Source organism: Planococcus citri, chromosome 1 (genome assembly GCF_950023065.1).
Source record: "Planococcus citri chromosome 1, ihPlaCitr1.1, whole genome shotgun sequence".
Classification (NCBI taxonomy): domain Eukaryota; kingdom Metazoa; phylum Arthropoda; class Insecta; order Hemiptera; family Pseudococcidae; genus Planococcus; species Planococcus citri.
This window is the reverse complement of record NC_088677.1, coordinates 45860800-45878951: the sequence shown is the minus strand read 5'-3', so window position 1 is coordinate 45878951 and position 18152 is coordinate 45860800. Positions and strand designations below refer to the sequence as shown.

The following is an 18152-nucleotide window of genomic DNA, read 5'->3' as shown; positions in this document are numbered from 1 at the left end:
AATGAAAAAAATTACTTATTATGCACAAGTTGATAATCACAAAATAGGCGTTCGGGTTACACTTTTCATGCTACCGGCTATCTAGTACCTACCTAACATGTTCTTAATTGCCTTGTGTGTCTTACTTCGATCTAACAGTAGTAGGTAAGTAGGTACATATAATAGGCACGGGAAATGGTAGGGCTTTCTCACACAATATGCCTGTTTTATTTGAATTCATGCTCTGAAAAACCTGTCCGTGGTTTTTGACGGAGTAAAAAAAATTAATCTGAACCAAAAAATAGGACATTACTAGTAATCATTATTTATAAATTCAACAAGCAACAAATTCGAAATTTTCCTGCTAAGAATGTAAATTTTGAGTGTCTGCATTTATTATTCAGCCTCTGGATTCCATTTCACAAAATTTGAAACGAAAAAAAAATTATTTCTCTTTCAATTTCGGGAGAATCGCTTACCTAGATTTAGATACTCTTTCTATGGACATTGGACGTAGATACAGAACAAGTTGGAATTGGACTGAGTGGGCTAAGCTTGTGAGATTGAAATTTGGTTGGTAGGTGTAGGTATTCGTCGAAATTAAAAATTAAAATTGAAACTACCCCAGGTAATAGTAATCGAGTTTCATTATGATGTTGAAACGAATTTTAACTGCACTCAGAAAAACTCGAAAGTCGAAAAATAAAATTATTCGTTGAACAAAGCAAGCAAAAAGCAGTATTTGGTGCCAGGATTTGCCCTGGGGGGGGGGGCAGAAACCAAATGAATATGTCATTTATTCATTTCTTTTTTAAAAAGAAGGGAACTTCAATGATCGAAATTTGTCTGGAAGGTAGTATTTCGAGTAAATTAAATACTAAATAACATAGAATATACCTATAATGTAGAATAAGGATTGAGAGGAAGAAAAACGGGTTTTCATCTCAAAAAAGATTAAAAAATGAAGTAGTATGTGCCTAAATAACGAAAGGATGCAGAATTTTGAAGAATTTCCGAGCTTTTTTAAAATTTTAATATGTACAAGCTAGACATAATAGGTGTCACAACTCACAAGTATGTAATCAGCAACCGTCCTAGTAACTTGGTAAGACAAGAGCGAAAAAATGCTGGGTTCGCGGAGGGGGTGGGTCAGTGCCTCCACCTCCAGCGGCTCCAGCTCCGGCTCCCAAATTTGAAAAAAATACCTCCGCCCCTCCGGCTCCGGCTCCGGTAGAAAAATTTCAAGTACGCTCCGGCTCCGGCTCCCGGAGCAAGTCCAAACGAAGGTACCCTCCGGGGGGCTCCTACCCTCCCCCTCCGCTCCGCTCCGCGATCCCTGCGGGAAAAATGCTTAAAATGTTAAAAAATTACCACTTTTTAGTTTTTTACCATCAAAATTTTTTTCAAAAAAAAAAAAAAACTGAACTCTTGTGGGAGTTGCGAGGGATTCTCACCTCGCAGCTCGTCACCTCAATCTTCCCCCTTTTAAAACCGGCACTCAAGCAAAGGAAAAAACAACACGAATGAGGTACGGTCCGCCGGTTGCCAGTCGCCAGCAAGTCCAACATCTCACTCACACACTCACCTCACATGCGAAGAAAGAAGAATGCATGAAGCCTGGCCCTGCCATGGGTGCTCTTTGAGGTGCTTTGTGAATACAGTGAATACGCAATGCGCATTGCGCATCCGTGCTGTGGTGAGGTAGAAGTTCGCGGGACGGCGGGACGGTTCGAGACAGAAAGTGATAATGATAAGGAATTTTGTGTTTTTTGCTGCTTCGCTTTTGCTATAAATTTCGGAGCTCGAATGTAATCACAAGTTGGAAATTTAATTATTGCATATTTGTATTTCATATGCGTTGGTGATATTATTAAATCTGCGTCCATTTTATCAAAGGAAATCACTCCGAAATCATATCGAATTTAAATGACTGCAGTAGGTATATGTTTTCAATTCTAAGATGCTTCGTTTTTCGGAATGAGAATGGTAATTCTAAGTACGTTTCTCTAACAAGTACCAAAGGTATAGTAAAATGAGAAATAGTTATAATCGCTATTGTATTCTCTTATTTGCATGTGATTATATATCAATACCTATGTGATACTTCTTCATTAGGTTGCACCAACGTATTCACCTGAACATAATCAAAATACAGCATTTCAACAGAAGCTTTGAATTTGACTATGTCAGGTAAGCTCAATGTAGTCCATATTACAGTTTCATTACAATGTTTATCATCTATAAATATTAATTTTCCGTTAGGACCTCGTAAAATGCGCAAGCTTCCGGGCCTAAAAGTGACTGTACCCGTCGAAAAACCTGATCTGTAAGTATTTCAAGAATCTAAACTTTGATTTCGTTTTGGAAACTGGATTTTTATGTATGTGTTTAGAACAATCCCTCGAAATCTGGACAGAAAAACTACCATAACGATAAGGGATCAAACGTTTATCGTAGAGGCGGATGATTTGGAAAAAATTTGCGATTTGGGTAAAGGAGCCTACGGTATCGTTGAAAAAATGAGACATATCCCATCTGGAACTATTATGGCTGTCAAAGTATGTATTTAGTATTGTGTTAATTTTTCATTAAATTTTTCATAGTTTTCACTGAACAACGTTTTCAGAGGATTAGAGCAACAGTCAATTCTCAAGAGCAAAAAAGGTTATTGATGGATTTAGATATATCTATGCGGACTTCTGATTGTAAATATACTGTGCAGTTTTATGGTGCTTTATTTCGCGAAGGTGATGTGTGGATATGTATGGAAGTTATGGATATGTCACTGGATAAATTTTATGATAAGGTATACAGAAATAATCGTGAAATACCAGAAAGTATTCTTGGAATAATAACAGTTTCAGTAAGTATTCAACTAATCTTTTTGCCGAATGGCCAGTTCTTTCAGTGTGTGTTTGTATTTTTTTATAATAAATTGATTTTTATAGGTTGTTAACGCTTTACACTACCTCCATACTAAATTACGGGTAATTCATCGTGATGTTAAGCCGTCCAACATATTGATAAGCAGGATTGGCGATGTAAAAATGTGCGATTTTGGTATCTCTGGTTACCTTGTTGATTCTGTAGCCAAAACGATCGATGCTGGTTGTAAACCATATATGGCAGTGAGTAAAACTGATCGTCTTCTTAAATTAAAAGGAAAAGAATGAAGTCTCTATGAGTTTGTTTCTTGAAAAATAGCCAGAAAGGATAGACCCTTCGGGTAATCCTGCAAATTATGATATCCGAAGTGATGTTTGGAGCTTGGGGATTTCATTAATTGAATTAGCCATTGGAAGATTTCCGTATGATACATGGGGAACTCCTTTTGAGCAACTGAAACAGGTTGTTAAAGATGATCCACCGAGCCTTCCTCCGAACAAGTTTACTTCTTATTTTGAAAATTTTGTATGTCTATGGTGAGGAAAATTTCATTTTACTTTTCTAATTTGTTCGATATTTTATTGCGTGAAATTATAATTTGGTAACATTTTTCAGTTTGAAAAAAGATTATAATCTTAGGCCAAATTATCAACAATTATTGAACCATCCGTTCTGCATTTCACATAGCCATCATGAACGCGAACTTATTTCTTCATTTGTGACAGAAATACTCGATATTAAGGATTAATTTTGTGTGTCTTATGGCAATAACTTGTTTTTTTAAGTCATCACATTATTACTCCTAATAATATGTAAGTTGATGTGGAACATCAATTTTGTAAAGATTTTATATTTAATGTAATAATGTAACTGTCATAATTGTTTTATACGTCACATTGATTCAGATATTAAAGAAATGAATAATTCAGTATTTTGAATCAATAGCGATATAATTTTTTTTTTAATTTTAATATCTTGTAATTCACTATGAAGTGTATTGTGTGTGTTTTATGGATGAAATAAAATAAGAAGGGAGGTATATTGAAATATTACTGAATAATTAAATGTTAGTGGTTTACGACTGCTAACATTATATGTGAATCCGTCATTAGTAATTTGTGATGTTCACTAAACCATGTAGATTGACTAATGTTTCATTGTAGAATTTGTTCACGCAGTACTAATTATGTTAATGTAACCTAGCTGTTGGTGATTGCCTGTACGTATATGCGTTTCATTTTTTCTTTTTAAGAAAAAGAATGCAGATTCTGGTGTTTTTGTCGCCTTATTCTTGTAACTTTCAAGAATTTCTATGTGCAATAATGAATTAATGATATTTGCGTAAGCGTAAAAAATATACTTGTGTGTCTAATTAGCGGTTAGAAATTTATTTTGGAACCTATTTCGAGCTTTCATGATCACCAAAATATAAGTAAGTGTTCATGGAAAGTAGAATCTAAGAAGTGTCAGTTATTTTAATGATGTTTTACCACATTTTTCTCAATTATATAGTAAACTAGTTTCTTTTTGTTTTGATATTAAAACTAGTTCGTATTTAATTTAACTGAGGTTTAACATCGTTTTTGAGGCAGTTTATGATTTGCCTCGGTTCAGTAAACTGAGTTGACTTTCTAGTTCGTACTATCGTACATTTATCTACTTGGTATTTACTTTACTTCTCGTTTTTCACCTTATTCTATCATCCATGAATGAGTAATTGTTTCCAACAAAAACGAGATTTATTGAGGAAGTTTATTGATGTACCTACGTAACAAAGTGCTTGGGAGATTAAGACTTGGGATAAGACCTATCTATCGTAAAACAGAGAAAAAATTCCATTTTCTATTGCACTCCACTACCTAGTAGACTGTCAATTTTACGTAATTCAAAAATTCAAGTTTCGATAACTATCACCTTATTAATATCAACTTTTCTCCTAGTTTTATTTCAACTTTAATGAATGAGTTTGAAGTTTTGAACTTCGGTCATTCAAGTTCAACATCAACATCATACGTCATTACGTCAACTAATCAACTTCGGAGGTCGCCAGTTCGGGATTTAGGTCTTCGGCCTTCAAATTTGGTTAAATTAAATAAATAATAAATTTATACCATTTTATTTGAATCAGGGCTGTTAGACACGAAACGTAAACGTATCGTTTTGTTTCGGTTGAGCTCTTTGAACCAAACTGTTTCGTTATAACGTTTCGTTTCGTTCCATAAAAGTGGTATCATTTCGTTTCGTGCCGTTTCGTGTCGTTTCGTTTCGTTTCCTTTCAGCCAAAAAAGTGAAAAAAGCGGACATTTTTATTGATAAATTGTTAAATTCAGAAGAGAACCCCTCTAAAGACTCTAAATGGATGAAATTTGAGTGAATTTGGCAAAATTTGGTCAAAATTTACAAAAAAACTTGCAATAAAAATCCAAAAATTGAAGAAACAGAAATGATTCGTTTCGTTATAACGTTTCGTTTCGTGTAATTTTTTTGATTCGTTTCGTTTCGTGTCTCGTTTCGTGTCCAGAGGAAAAAATTGCCGTTTCGTTCCGTGTCTTTCGTTTCGTTTCGTTTCGTATTAACAGCCCTGATTTGAATTAGAAATTAATACACCACGTACGTACACGTACGAGCTCGAGCATAATATTATTAGTTATGGTTACGGTTTGTGTTCCCTACCGTTGGCCACCTCGCTTTTAATGGTTGTTGAAGATGACGTATCGTATGTCTATGTATGTAGTTGGTTGTGTTTTTTCCCCATGGAACAGCTGTGTTGTGTAGGAAATTATCAGTGAAAATTGCATATTTTTTTATCTAAGAAGTAATAGTGCATAGATCGTTAAGTTTTCATCCTGAATTATTCCATTTATGAATCACTACGTTTGCTACATTCTTCTTTCAAATATTTCCAGCACTGAAAGAATTACTCTGAACTTGTAAGTGTTTATCCATTTTCTTCTGTCTGTTGAGCAAATTTAATAAATCGTGCCTTATTGAAGAACATTGTAGGCTGAAAATTGAACGTCATATTCACATTTTTGTTTCACAGTAATCATGTCATTAACAATACAGCAGATTTTGATGGATGCTAAGAAACTATCCGACAGATTAAAAGAGCATGATACCGCAGCAGATGTGCTTCTTTCACAAACTCAATCTGTTTATAAACAAATAGATGCTATGAAACACGTATATTTGTTCGATTAATTGTTCCTTAATCACTAGGATATTCCATTGATTAATCCAAGAATTAATTTTTTTCAGTATGCCGATGATTTGGCTGAACTGAATGAAAATGCAAGACAAGGCCCGCATGGGGAAATAATTGCAGGACTTCAGCAGGAAAGCCGTCAGTTACGAGAACTGCAAATTGAAAACAGAGAGCTGAAAATTGCTTTACGAGATTACCAAAATGCTGTTGAACTTATAATGTCCAAGTATAGATCCCACACAGCTCAATTAGTTGCTGCCAATAAAGTTGATTTTAGAAAATTATGCAGTGAGCATCAAAATAAAGTACGTAGTACATATATTTGTCTCCGTCGAAATGTGTTTTTTATCATGAACACTAATGTGGCCTAATTCTTGCTGATAGATAATTGAAGCACAAACTGAAAAAATAAATGAAATGGCTGCCGTAATGATTCAAGCTGCGAGTTATGTCGAAGAAAAAGAAGTACATCTCGAAGAAATTATTTCAAGGCTAAGAACTGAAAATCAGGTATGCTTATGCTTACTGTTAATTGATGTACCTATTATATACTTGGTAAGCTCTGTTTTTCCTACGGTAATTTCCACAGGGGTTAAGAGAATTGTTAGCCATATCGAATCAGTTTGGCTCTGTTCAAGCCGTTAAAGATGCTGTTACTGAACCCACCACCGATAGTTCATCATGATTACCATTTATTCGACCTTATTCTAATTACTTACTTTAATGTTAATGCATAATGTTCTTTTTGTTATTTAATTACGAGTTGATTTTTTTTTCAATTTACCTACACCAATTATATAAATCACATGTAAAGTAGCCACCCTTTTTTTGAAATTTGGAAATCAAAAAGAAATGGTTGTAAAAAAATTAAATTTCCAATTCGCGATTTTTCAATTTTTTCAAGAATAATTCTAGTTCTTATAGTTCCGCGTTTGCTACTCACTTTTTAAAATCTTATTTCCAATGTTGAAGAACCTACTTCTATAATCTATTTAATATTTATACTTAGTGCCATACAATTTTTTTACGGTAAAAACGTTAATTTTAAAAACATGTTCTCTTTTTCTTTGCAAATGTTGATAAATGGTGAAAATCATTGATGTGACACAATTTTTGCGCCACTATAAAATCTTTATTTTTATCGCATATAATTTGATACAGTCCATGGCGAATTGTCACATGTCGTCACGTATTAATGTTTATAGTAAAATGCCATAATGAACGTTTTCAATGCATGAAATGTGATTAATCTAACGTGTGCAATTCAACGTCGGATGCGTATTGATGAGCATTTGTTTTTGGGATAACAGGTAATCATTTCTTATTTGAAGCATTATAACCATGTAAGTGATGATGACGCTGAGAATCTGTAAACATTTGGTTCGATTTTAAATTCAAAACAACAATCTTATGTTTAATTCTTGCCATTACAACGTCACTCACCGTTATGAAAAATGCTCTAGAAAATTCATTAAAACCGGAAAAACTCAATTTGGGATTTGTATTACGAAATATCTGATAGAATTCAGCCACCTAAAAAAATTAAAAGTTATGAATAGCTTGACAAAATCAACTTCTTATTGATGTATTCCAAATGATTTTGATTTAAAATTAAACGAAGAATTAAGTATTGGTTTTTGGTATTTAATTTGGGTTCAATCTTATTATAATACCTAGACCTACGTAAGACTGGTCAAGGCTTATTTTGTGTGCGGTACCTACGGTTTTTTTTTGTGGAAAGGCAAATTAGCTTTTGATGGTTTTATGCAAAGAAATGGCCGATTAATTGATACCTATTATACGACCATCATTTGATGATTTTTAATCGACATACCGTCATGTTTAACTTGAAAAAAATTGGGTAAACCTATGTTATTTTAAATTGTACATATTTTTTTAATTAAATAGAATAAACTTTACTTCATTTTTTGTCGCAGTGCTCACATGATTCATGTTCATGAAAAACAGAAATGCTTTAAATTTGTTGGTGAACTTGAAAAAAAAAAAATCAAAAACGTTAGGTTCAGTCTGTTTATGTGATGAAAGGAATCAAAATGTAGAATTTTCTTACCGTATTAATCACTTGATATGATGATTCGTTAATAACAAAAATCAATGTAGAGCTCCAAAGAAACAAGATGAAATGCCCGCAAGCATGCCTTATATTTTTGCTATATAGCTCAGTGGTGTATAACTGAGATACAAAGCCATACATTGCGTTTAACATGGTAAGCATCAATGTAAATCCATAAATCATTATAAATGATTCCATAGAATTTCCAAACTCTTTTAATAAGTCTTGCGCTGCTGCCCATAATTCGTAACAAATTGCGATGTTTTTTTTTCGAACTAACCATGCCGTAAATGACTGTAATGTTTAAAGAAAATTCATTAGTACCGTACCTAACTACGACGTATTTGTTTTTTTTTTAAATTTATTTTGGAGGTATATAGGATGAATGCATAGGCTTTTCTAACTTCATTAAACTATTTAGGTACCCTTTTCCTCTTCGTTGTTCTCCAAAAAAATGAAAAACGTTTCCAGTGTAACTAACATTCGAAATATAATTAGCCTACCCAGTGAAGTTTGAAAAAAAAAATTGAGTCGATTTATCACAAAATGATTGCAATAGCATACCTTGTCCATGAATATTATAATATTATCAGCTACTTGTTTTAAAAATAAGCAGCCTGATAACCAGTAAGCAACACCTGCAATAAAACCGCCGAAAACGATGTAATACGTCGATGTGGCAACAAAATGAAAACTTGATATGAATGCTGAAGGAAGAGTGGTCACCAGTAAAACAATGATTACAGAAATAATCACAAAAAAAGTGATGAATTTTTTATCTTGAGTTCTGATCGGATTTCCCACTAGTAATTCATAACGAATCTGCAAGTTGAGTAATTGATGATCGAATATCATTCGTTTTTTGCACCCGTAATTGTCAACAGTGCTATAAAATTAAGGTGAATACAACCTGAAAATCATAGCAGTTTTCCCAGAACACAACTGCACGTTTAGTGTGAAACCAAAATGCAAAAGGAATTAGCATTGTTGGAACCAGAACGATAAGGGTTGCCGTTGAAAATATTAGACAATCGAAATCACATTTTTTCGAAGATATTATAAACACTCGACGAAACATTTGACGAGTGGAAATGAACATTGAAAATGTATAGAGTAGAATGAAGTATAACATCGGCACAATAATTTTTCTAGTTTTGAATTCTTCTGCAAAACCAAAAAAATAAATGCCGACTATAAAAAATACAGGTACGAATATAAGATACTCAGTTTGAATAACTTACCTACGTGTTTAATTTGCAAAGGAAAGAGGCCTAAAAATCTTAAGAGCATGATGGCTGCCTCAGATTGGTCAAGCAAAACATTGGTCTGCGTCATTGTTGCATCAATGCTGACTATATTTCAAATGATTTCCAACAATAATTTATACTGTCTGTTGTAATCGAATATGTATCTCATTTTATATGTAAGATTCAATCAACTGATAAAATTTATTTAAAAAGAGATTACCTTTTTTTAAAAAAATGTTTATTCAAGAATACATAATTACACACTCATAAATATTATAAATTCTATACAAAAAAAAAAGTAAAATGATGTCATAAACTTTTATACCCCTAAACGCAATAAAACACAGCGGTTTGGTTTAAATAACACATTTTGTAACAAAAAAGTGAACTACATTTCAACAAAAACAAACAACCGAAGCAAAAATTTACATAAACTACACGTTCTAAGGTTTTTACACAACATCGAAAACAAAATCTTTGATGTATTATTATGGTGAATGAAACAAAAATTCCAAAAAAAACCCTCGAACTTATTTTGTAACGTAAAAGCGAGATCGTACTTCGTGTTTGGCCGTACTTATCGTAGTATAGCAGAATAATATTTTACATTCGAAACCTGAGATTATAAGCTCTACCATCATTGTTTTGCAACAGTATATTCATTTGGGAAACTGAAGGAATGTTGACCAATAGCATTCACATGAGGAAGACAACCAGCATTTGGAATCACATTCCACGATAATGTTAATGTAATGTTTTTATTTCCCCTAAAATGAAAAAGAAAAACCTCATTAAATATTACGTTGTCATTTTAAATTGTAAAAACTGAATATCTATTATTGGTATGAAAATTATTGGTATATGGATCATAACATAACTGTTGGATAATCACAAAAGGACATATCGCATCGTTCCTCTATGGACTTACCATCGGAAATATCAACAATATATTTTGTATTTTTTTTAAAGACCTCGATGACCGGTGGACTATTAATACCCAGACAGCAGTGATGCGATTTACGAGAAATTCTCATTGCGTTGCTCTCACAGAAAAAGCTCCAATAATTACATTTTTGAAAAATAACGCTAGATGCGAATATTATTTCATACCTTCTGCAGTAAAATTTTTCAAGATGATTTTACGCTATTTAATCCATCATTCTAGTGGAAATTGATCATCTTAGATAATAGAGTGACGTTTTTATTTCTAGGTAAGTTGCATTACCCGCTGTCTACATATGTACATATTTATCGTCCAACCGGTAGTTTTGAGAAAATTTTAGAGTTAAGCCACGAACATGAGTCAAATTATTAAAACAGGATTCTGCGGGATTCAAGATCCTACCTCTAATATAATGAAGGGTAAAATGAATAGGTATCCGGCTAATAACTATTACATCACTTATTAGAACTTACTTTAAACCCGCTCCGTCATCCCAGAAGTAATACTTCACATTGATATTCTTCAAATTTAAATTCGCTTTATCGCCACGTTTGATTATTTTGTCCCACAAAATGACCTAAAAATAAGGAAAATCGGTAAGGAAAAAATGACGCAGGACTTATAAAATTGTGAAAATTTTACCTGATTTAGGGAATTTGATGGTGTCTCGTATTCTGCATATAAATATACGAAAAGCTGCTTCACATTCCAGTTGAATAATGGCGTTAAATGTATACCTGAGTTAAGGGAAATACGAGGATTGTGCTAAAAGTAATATTCATTATTGTAATTATCTTACTCTGCCATATCAACAAACCGTACCACGGTACCACGTATACACATTACATGGCAAGAACATAAATACATAATTTAATGTTTAGGTACAATAGTGAAAAAGGATATCAGCTTTGAGATCAATGGTAATATGTCCAAGATCATTGGTTTGTCTCTCAGAATTGTAATTGGAAATACTTTTCCTGAAAATGAAATAAATACATTATAAATATTGTTGGCATGAACTTCATTGAACCAAGCGGTATGCGTAAGATGATGATCGATGATCGAGTGACACACGACACGAGTGTAACAGCATAGCATTAAGTTGACCCATGATCCAATTTCGTCAAAAAAATATGAAATCATTGAAGGTGAAAATATTAAATACGTACACAATAGCTTTAACTGTATTAATTGAAGCTTCAGTTCTGTAATCGATGAAGAGCGTTGATAGGAAACACATGAAAGTCACGCATGCTAATACGCTCAAGGCGTACGCGGAAACTGCATTTGCGCGGCTTAGAAATGAATGCATTTTAATAACTAATTAATAATTAATAATAAGGACTATCAGGATAAACTCAGAACTTGTAAATCATTGACGAGACAAGTAATCACATTGTTATCATCATACCGCTATTTCGTTGTCGTTTTCCAAAAATGTTTGAGTCGCCCATTGTTGCTACATTAACAAAAACTTAATTCGTTAGGCGATATGACTTGCAGCTGCAATGGAAATCAATACGTAATTATCGAAAATTGGTTTTTGAGAGAGTGAACATATCAAGTTTTACTGGATAAAGGTGGGCTATGGATGGAAAAATAAAGAAGAATAGCGATTATAATTGAATAAAACCGAATATTATTTAGAACATGTTGCAATGTTAAAATCCCTCAACTGTTTTAAACTTACGTGTACGAAACAGGAAGCGCTACACTCTGAAAATTAGCCTTGTTGTTGTTGATTCATGTGCGTAGCTACGTACATCTTGTATAGGTGAATTTTTATTTTTTTTTTTACTTGAAAGTTGAAGTTGAATAATATGAATTTCATTTTTGAGTTTTCATTTTCAAATTCAAATTATAATTATAATGGCATTGGCAAAGTTGATGTGTTTGAGCTGGGGTTTAAATTAGGAAAGGTCTACCTCTACACACGTCTTCTAATCGAAGTTCAATGTTCAACTTCAATTTTTCAAAGGTCAATAACTACTACAATACAACACAACCCAACCTACAGGCTACAACATTCAAAGTTCAAACCATATCCCCAAGCTCAACTCAATGAGTCAATGCAGTTGCATGTGATGTGACAAAAAAAATCATATCAAATCGAATCATTAATCAAGCTCAACCCCACAAAACATTGCCAATTAAAATTATGAAAAATTCAAAAAATTGTCAATTGATGAAATTTTAAATTAAATATAATGGGCAATGGCAATGGTTTCCAGGAAAGGAACATATTTTCATTTCGTAAGACAGCACTAAAATAATTGAGGAGGTTGGTTACAAAGTTAGACAAACGCCACTTCTACAAAAATCGAGTTAGATATTAATTCTTATAGGATTTTTAACGCTCTTTTCATTGCCGAGGTCTGTTATTTTCAATATAGTACGTAAACGGTAAAAGGGTAAAAAACGCGCTCAAAGTTTTGCCTTAGTTTCAAACACAGACATGTGCAAATTTTCTTAGTTTCAAAAACAGACATATCCTGGATATGTCTGTTTTTGAAACTACGATGATAGGATATGTCTCATTTTGAAACTAAGATAATGTTCACATGTCCGTGTTTGAAACTGAGGCGCAACTTTGATCGCGTTTTTTGACCTTTTATGTAGGTACTATTTTGAAACTAAGGGACCTCAGAAATGGAAAGAGGGTTAAAAATCCTATAAGTATCAAAACCTAACTGATCTAGACAGCTTCACTTTCAAATTATCTTCATCTTGGTTTCAAAATCAGACAAGTGCATTTTCAGGTTCTTTTTATTAGTAGTGGGGGGTGATGGTGGAAGGATATTTTTTGTATTTTTGTTACTCAGTATCATCACTACAATTTGTCAAATATCCCCCGCCATTACAATGCTGTATATTTTTGTAACAAAAAACATGGATTTTCTCAAAATCAACCCTGTGGCGTTTGTCTAACTTTGTAACCAAGCTCCTCAATTATAGCTACCTACTTGTTTTTTTTTCACTTTTTGTGAGCTTTTGTTTCATATCACTCATATCAGGTATGTGATCTCCGTTTAATAATAATACTGTAAGAGTAGCTTCGTTGTAGAAATAATTTACGATTTCGTTTTTTCCTGCGTGACGATCCTGAAATCTTCGCGAATATCCACTCATTAGCGTGAAGTACATAAGGTAAGAGTATGAAGAATAATCCCATATGTATTATAAGTAGGTAAATCAAATTTTAAAGCGCGCGCGTAGGTACATTTTGTTTTGTACTTATTTAGGGGATAATGTAGGCTGTTTTGCTTTTAGTAGGTACTTACGATGTAGGTACATAAAACATAATTTAGCGTATTTATGAGTTGTGTCTCAACTTTTCGAATGAAACATCAAGTTTTAAAAAAATCATTGGCGAACTGAAGATATCTTCTAAAACTAGGCTACCTAATTGAAAACCATAAAAGAAATCAAAGTGCATGTAGCTACAGTACCTACTACCAAGGTAACTACATATACGTATATGTACTTCCATTTCCGTTGAACAGTGAACTCAAAACACAAAGGTGAACGACTGAACGAACGTAATACTGTTTTGATTTTTGATTAAAAAATCGAACTCTAGCGTCAAGAATGAAATGAGAAGTTTTCGGTTTTTTCGGTTGAGATTTTCGAATGAGTGAGTTGTGAATTATGTGACACCCTCTTCCCACCCCAAAGCCCAACATAGTAAATTACTTATGCTTTGACAACAATGAAAAATAATTTCACGATGGCGATTTATTTAAAAAAATTGAAAAATAGTTTTTGTAGCTGAAAATACTATTCGGGAATCGAAATATTCGGACCGAATCGAACCACGCATTCTACTGTGTACAAAATTACAAATTAAGGGTTGTATGAAGTACGAAATAACAAAAAAAGTGTGTAAAATTGAGATATTTGTGATCCTCAACTTCAGATTGTTGAGATTGTAAAGTGGATCCCCCCCAAAAAAAAATCAAAAACTGAACGATTTAATTATTTTTTATTTTTTGCCAAATTTAATCGTTGCATGATTTTATAAAAATGATACCGCTGATTGTAAATATAAACATCAGTTTATACGAAGTCAACTATACGCAAAGTATCAGGATTGCTGTAAATTTAAAAAAAAATGATGCATATTAAAGTACATATAAATAATTAAGTAAGTATAATTGCTGCAAACATTTTTTTGAATCGTTTTTCCCCTGATTCTCACGCACAAATGGGCGAAATTGAGGTATACAATAAAGGAGCACGTGAGTAGGATTATTTAGCTCATCTTTGGAATTCTCGACCTTCAGTCACAGTCACAGATGATTGGTTGTTTACTTCGTTCGAACTGATATTTTTATTTTACAATCAGATACTATTTTTTTTTTTTTAAATTATTCAGCGATTAAGCTTGATGAGAGAATGAAAGTCATATTAGATCCACATTGCAATTTGAAGTCGAGGATCATAAGATGTCCCAAATTATACACGGTTTATTTTTTTTTTGGTTATTTCGCATTTCGTGCAAACTTTTGTACACAGTTTAAAGCGATAGTCCGGACAGTTCGGATCGGACATGATACAACATTTAACATGCTTTTCAAGAAACGCCCAATTTTCGTTGTCTCAAATTCGAAATGAAAATTTGATTCTGATATTTCGCGAGTGGTAAGTACAAAATCACATGTACCTTTCCCGAATTGTACGTATAGGTATGTAAGTATAGGTGGATACTTCGATTATTTGATATTTGCAGGTAGACTAAACATCCATACCTACTTCGCTTACATAAGTACAATGTACTGGTAATTAAATGAGGTACCTACGTTTCAATTTCATACAGCAGTGTAAAAACACATTAAATTATTCTCATCATTATTAAGAGTTGAAGAATAAATAACAGAAGAAAGTAAGAATATTTTTATGAGAAAAGAGGACGTTATGTTCAGTTAATTCATTATGTGTAGGTGTATAACTGCATCTATTTTCGTTTACTCTCAGGAAGACTTATCCAACTCATCGCAAGATTATTTTCAACTAGAAATAAAGGCTTGTGTATTAAGAAATTAACCTCGCTTATTCTCTCTACAATAAAATTAATAGGTATGTTTTGTTTACCTTCTCATGATCAATTGATCATTCTATGCTAAGTAGTAAGTAGGCACTTACATCTTTATCGGAGATAGGTCTTGGTATTTTAATCATAAGGAGATTCAAGAATTGATTGTCTGCATTTTTATTTACTTATTTATCTGCTTACTTATATCTAATATTATTTTGATGGCTGGGTCTGCTTTTTGAATGCGAAAGCATTAAGTAAAAATTACCAAAAATTAACACATACTATAGAAATTGAAGATCATTTTTGGTACCTACATAGTTTACGTGTTCGTTGTTGGATAGATACCTATACTCTATAGAATTATTAGAAATGGCAATACCAAATGGCAAATTTTGAATAGGAAGGCTTCATCTGTACAAAAAATATTTCCTTACCTAGTTACCTATTTATAGAACTTAGGAACACTCTCTTTTCATTTCATTGTTTCAACTGTTGAAATAACTGAATTATATACCCGATTGGCACATTTCTGGTGATATCTGACTAATCATTTCTGCAGTCAGAAATTGCCGTTTTGACAGTCAGATTCGCAGTCTGACTACAATCAACCAATCAGAAACAAGTATTTTTTTGAAATTCCAAGATGGCGGTGACTCGTCAGAAGACTGAGTGGAGATCTGAGCGTGGATCTGACTAGTCAGATCCACACTCAGAACCACAGTCAGATATTGCCGTTTTGGCAGTCAGAAAATACATTCTGACTGATATGTGGTCAGATCCCTATTCAGATGCACTGTCTAAAAAATGCCGTTTTGCCAACCGGGTATACGAGTATGTATATAGAAGTACCTACATAAAATACTCACTCACCTCGTGATCCTCTTACCCAAGAACAGACACAATTCGTTTCAATTTAAACAATTTAATTCGACTTCAACAGCTCAGGGATGAATTTAGATCAGTTTTCTAGACATTCGACAACATAATTGTCATCTCTTAGTTTTTTCAAGATTGATGTTGCTGGAAGATGATTATTGATTACCTAGCAATAATGTCCGCCTTCTTTTCAAAATTTAAAATATGGCCATTTTGATCGCGTATTTTAGAAAAAATAACTAGGTAGGTATACTTCACAATTGAATAGCGAATATGGTACATCCTCTACGTAAATAGGTAGGTAAATAAAAGAAAATTGAACATTTTCATAGGCCTATGTATCCTTTAAAGTCCCTCGGTGGCGTAGTAGGTAGAGCAGCGGACCTCCGTTCACGAGGTACCCGGTTCAAACCCAGCTACAGAGGCAAGCTTGTGCGTGTAATTAAAAAATCTTTCGTGCAATTATCAACATTACACGCCAAGTACCGGGGACTACCAGTTTAGCCGAGCTAACAGACAATGCACGCCATCTGTTAGCAGAATCAAAAAGCTGAAACTGGTTCGAGCGTCTATAGAGGTCAACACTGAGGAGCTCAGGGTCTCTAAACTACCCGGCTAGCTCCAAGGTGCTTGTGTAGATGTCACTAGAAAGCAACGGGAAACTACTAGTGGAAGCTCGAAACAACGTCGATTCCCCAGAATAATCGCAGTGGCAATAGGCATTCGCCTCACCCTGTAAGGGTACCACAAAAATGCGATTTCCAATGTCCTGTAAAGGACAAGGAACCACGACGACGATGTATCCTTTATGTACATGTAACCGTACACACATGAGACTTTTAAAATATAGCAAGATAATATTCACACTGCGTGTACGAGATTCAAAGTACCTAGGTACCTACATTTTCTCATCAATGTAACTTTTATAGGCAACTGGGTAGAGGTACCTAGTACCTACTCATCGTATCTACTTAATTCTAATATTATCAGAATCTTTGACTATAAACTGAAACGTTTATGGGTAAGTACAATTCAGGTTACAAATTAGGTACCTAAAAATCCGTAAATTGATACAAATAATCAAATTAGCATAATGGGTACTTCAGGTAATATGTAATTTCAATTTGCATCACTAGTTGGCCTATTAGTAGGCAGTCGCAGGGTCTAGTAATAAGGTACTTATGAATTTCATTTCACGCATACAATGTATTGTTTTTATCCCGGTTGTGATATTCACGGTCACGTTCCATCAATTGCTCCGGCGAAAGAAAAGTTTTTGAAATATCTTCCACCTACGTTTTGGAGAAGACAATTCCAAAATTGGCGGATGCTCGTACAAAGAATCCAAATTGTTACAGTTTTATTTCACGAATGATTTAAATTATTGCTTCACGTAGGCATATACATAAGTACCTAAAGGTGGGTATTATTCAACGAGTCAAGGTTTTCCATTGACCCTCCTCATGCTGCGACAAGCTGCAGACGTTGTCGTTCTCGTTATACGAGGTATACGCGAAGTAGGATACGAACAGCACAATCATTATTAAAACCTAATATTGTTTTTATTAATTACCGCTTCGGCTAAGCCTGAAAGAAAATAAAATCGTGACCAACTTCTTACTTACAATGATACTGGCTTACCGAAATGACTTTCTTCAGCACCCACATGAGCTATTTATACTCGTAACAGACAAAATTTGTCACTGAACCAATGCTATAGGTTAGGTACTTTGATGGGTAGAGGTACCTCTACTCAGATAGGTACCTACTTATTTACGCGAAGATAATCGTGGTAGGTATAGCAAAAAAATATGGTAGGTACTTAATTTCGTAATACGTAGGTACCTACGTATTTAGCCATAGTAAGTACATTGTATAATTTTACCAGCCTAAAAGAAATTGAACGT

General features: G+C 33.6%; 3 protein-coding genes and 1 long non-coding RNA gene across 6 annotated transcripts; 2 read left to right on the top strand and 2 right to left on the bottom strand.

Moving 5' to 3' along the window:
• Nucleotides 1-1664: 1664 nt before the first annotated feature.
• lic (dual specificity mitogen-activated protein kinase kinase lic) lies at nt 1665-4387 on the top strand. 3 transcript variants are annotated; one of them, XM_065345433.1, is made up of 8 exons: nt 1665-1914; nt 2095-2169; nt 2242-2305; nt 2372-2537; nt 2606-2842; nt 2928-3107; nt 3184-3401; nt 3481-4387. In XM_065345433.1, the coding sequence occupies exons 2-8, from the start codon at nt 2163-2165 to the stop codon at nt 3611-3613; spliced, it is 1005 nt and encodes a 334-aa protein (XP_065201505.1). In that variant the 5' UTR covers nt 1665-1914; nt 2095-2162; the 3' UTR covers nt 3614-4387. The 3 variants fall into 3 exon arrangements, with proteins under 3 accessions (XP_065201505.1, XP_065201504.1, XP_065201502.1); XM_065345432.1 differs by having other exon boundaries at nt 1665-1975; XM_065345430.1 differs by having other exon boundaries at nt 1665-2001.
• Nucleotides 4388-5603: 1216 nt separating this feature from the next.
• On the top strand, nt 5604-7989 carry Fgop2 (Fibroblast growth factor receptor 1 oncogene partner 2). Its single transcript, XM_065345434.1, has 5 exons — nt 5604-5795; nt 5909-6048; nt 6124-6375; nt 6455-6580; nt 6660-7989. The coding sequence occupies exons 2-5, from the start codon at nt 5914-5916 to the stop codon at nt 6753-6755; spliced, it is 609 nt and encodes a 202-aa protein (XP_065201506.1). The 5' UTR covers nt 5604-5795; nt 5909-5913; the 3' UTR covers nt 6756-7989.
• Nucleotides 7989-9340, bottom strand: LOC135832283 (uncharacterized). The gene is made up of 3 exons (XR_010556291.1): nt 8709-9340; nt 8142-8438; nt 7989-8062 (listed from the first exon to the last, which is right to left on the bottom strand). It is a non-coding gene; the product is annotated as an uncharacterized LOC135832283 (long non-coding RNA).
• Nucleotides 9341-9803: 463 nt separating this feature from the next.
• Nucleotides 9804-11978, bottom strand: Spase22-23 (Signal peptidase complex subunit Spase22-23). The gene is made up of 5 exons (XM_065345435.1): nt 11504-11978; nt 11238-11311; nt 10977-11065; nt 10808-10911; nt 9804-10158 (listed from the first exon to the last, which is right to left on the bottom strand). The coding sequence occupies exons 1-5, from the start codon at nt 11644-11646 to the stop codon at nt 10029-10031; spliced, it is 540 nt and encodes a 179-aa protein (XP_065201507.1). The 5' UTR covers nt 11647-11978; the 3' UTR covers nt 9804-10028.
• Between the last annotated feature and the right edge of the window lie 6174 nt (nt 11979-18152).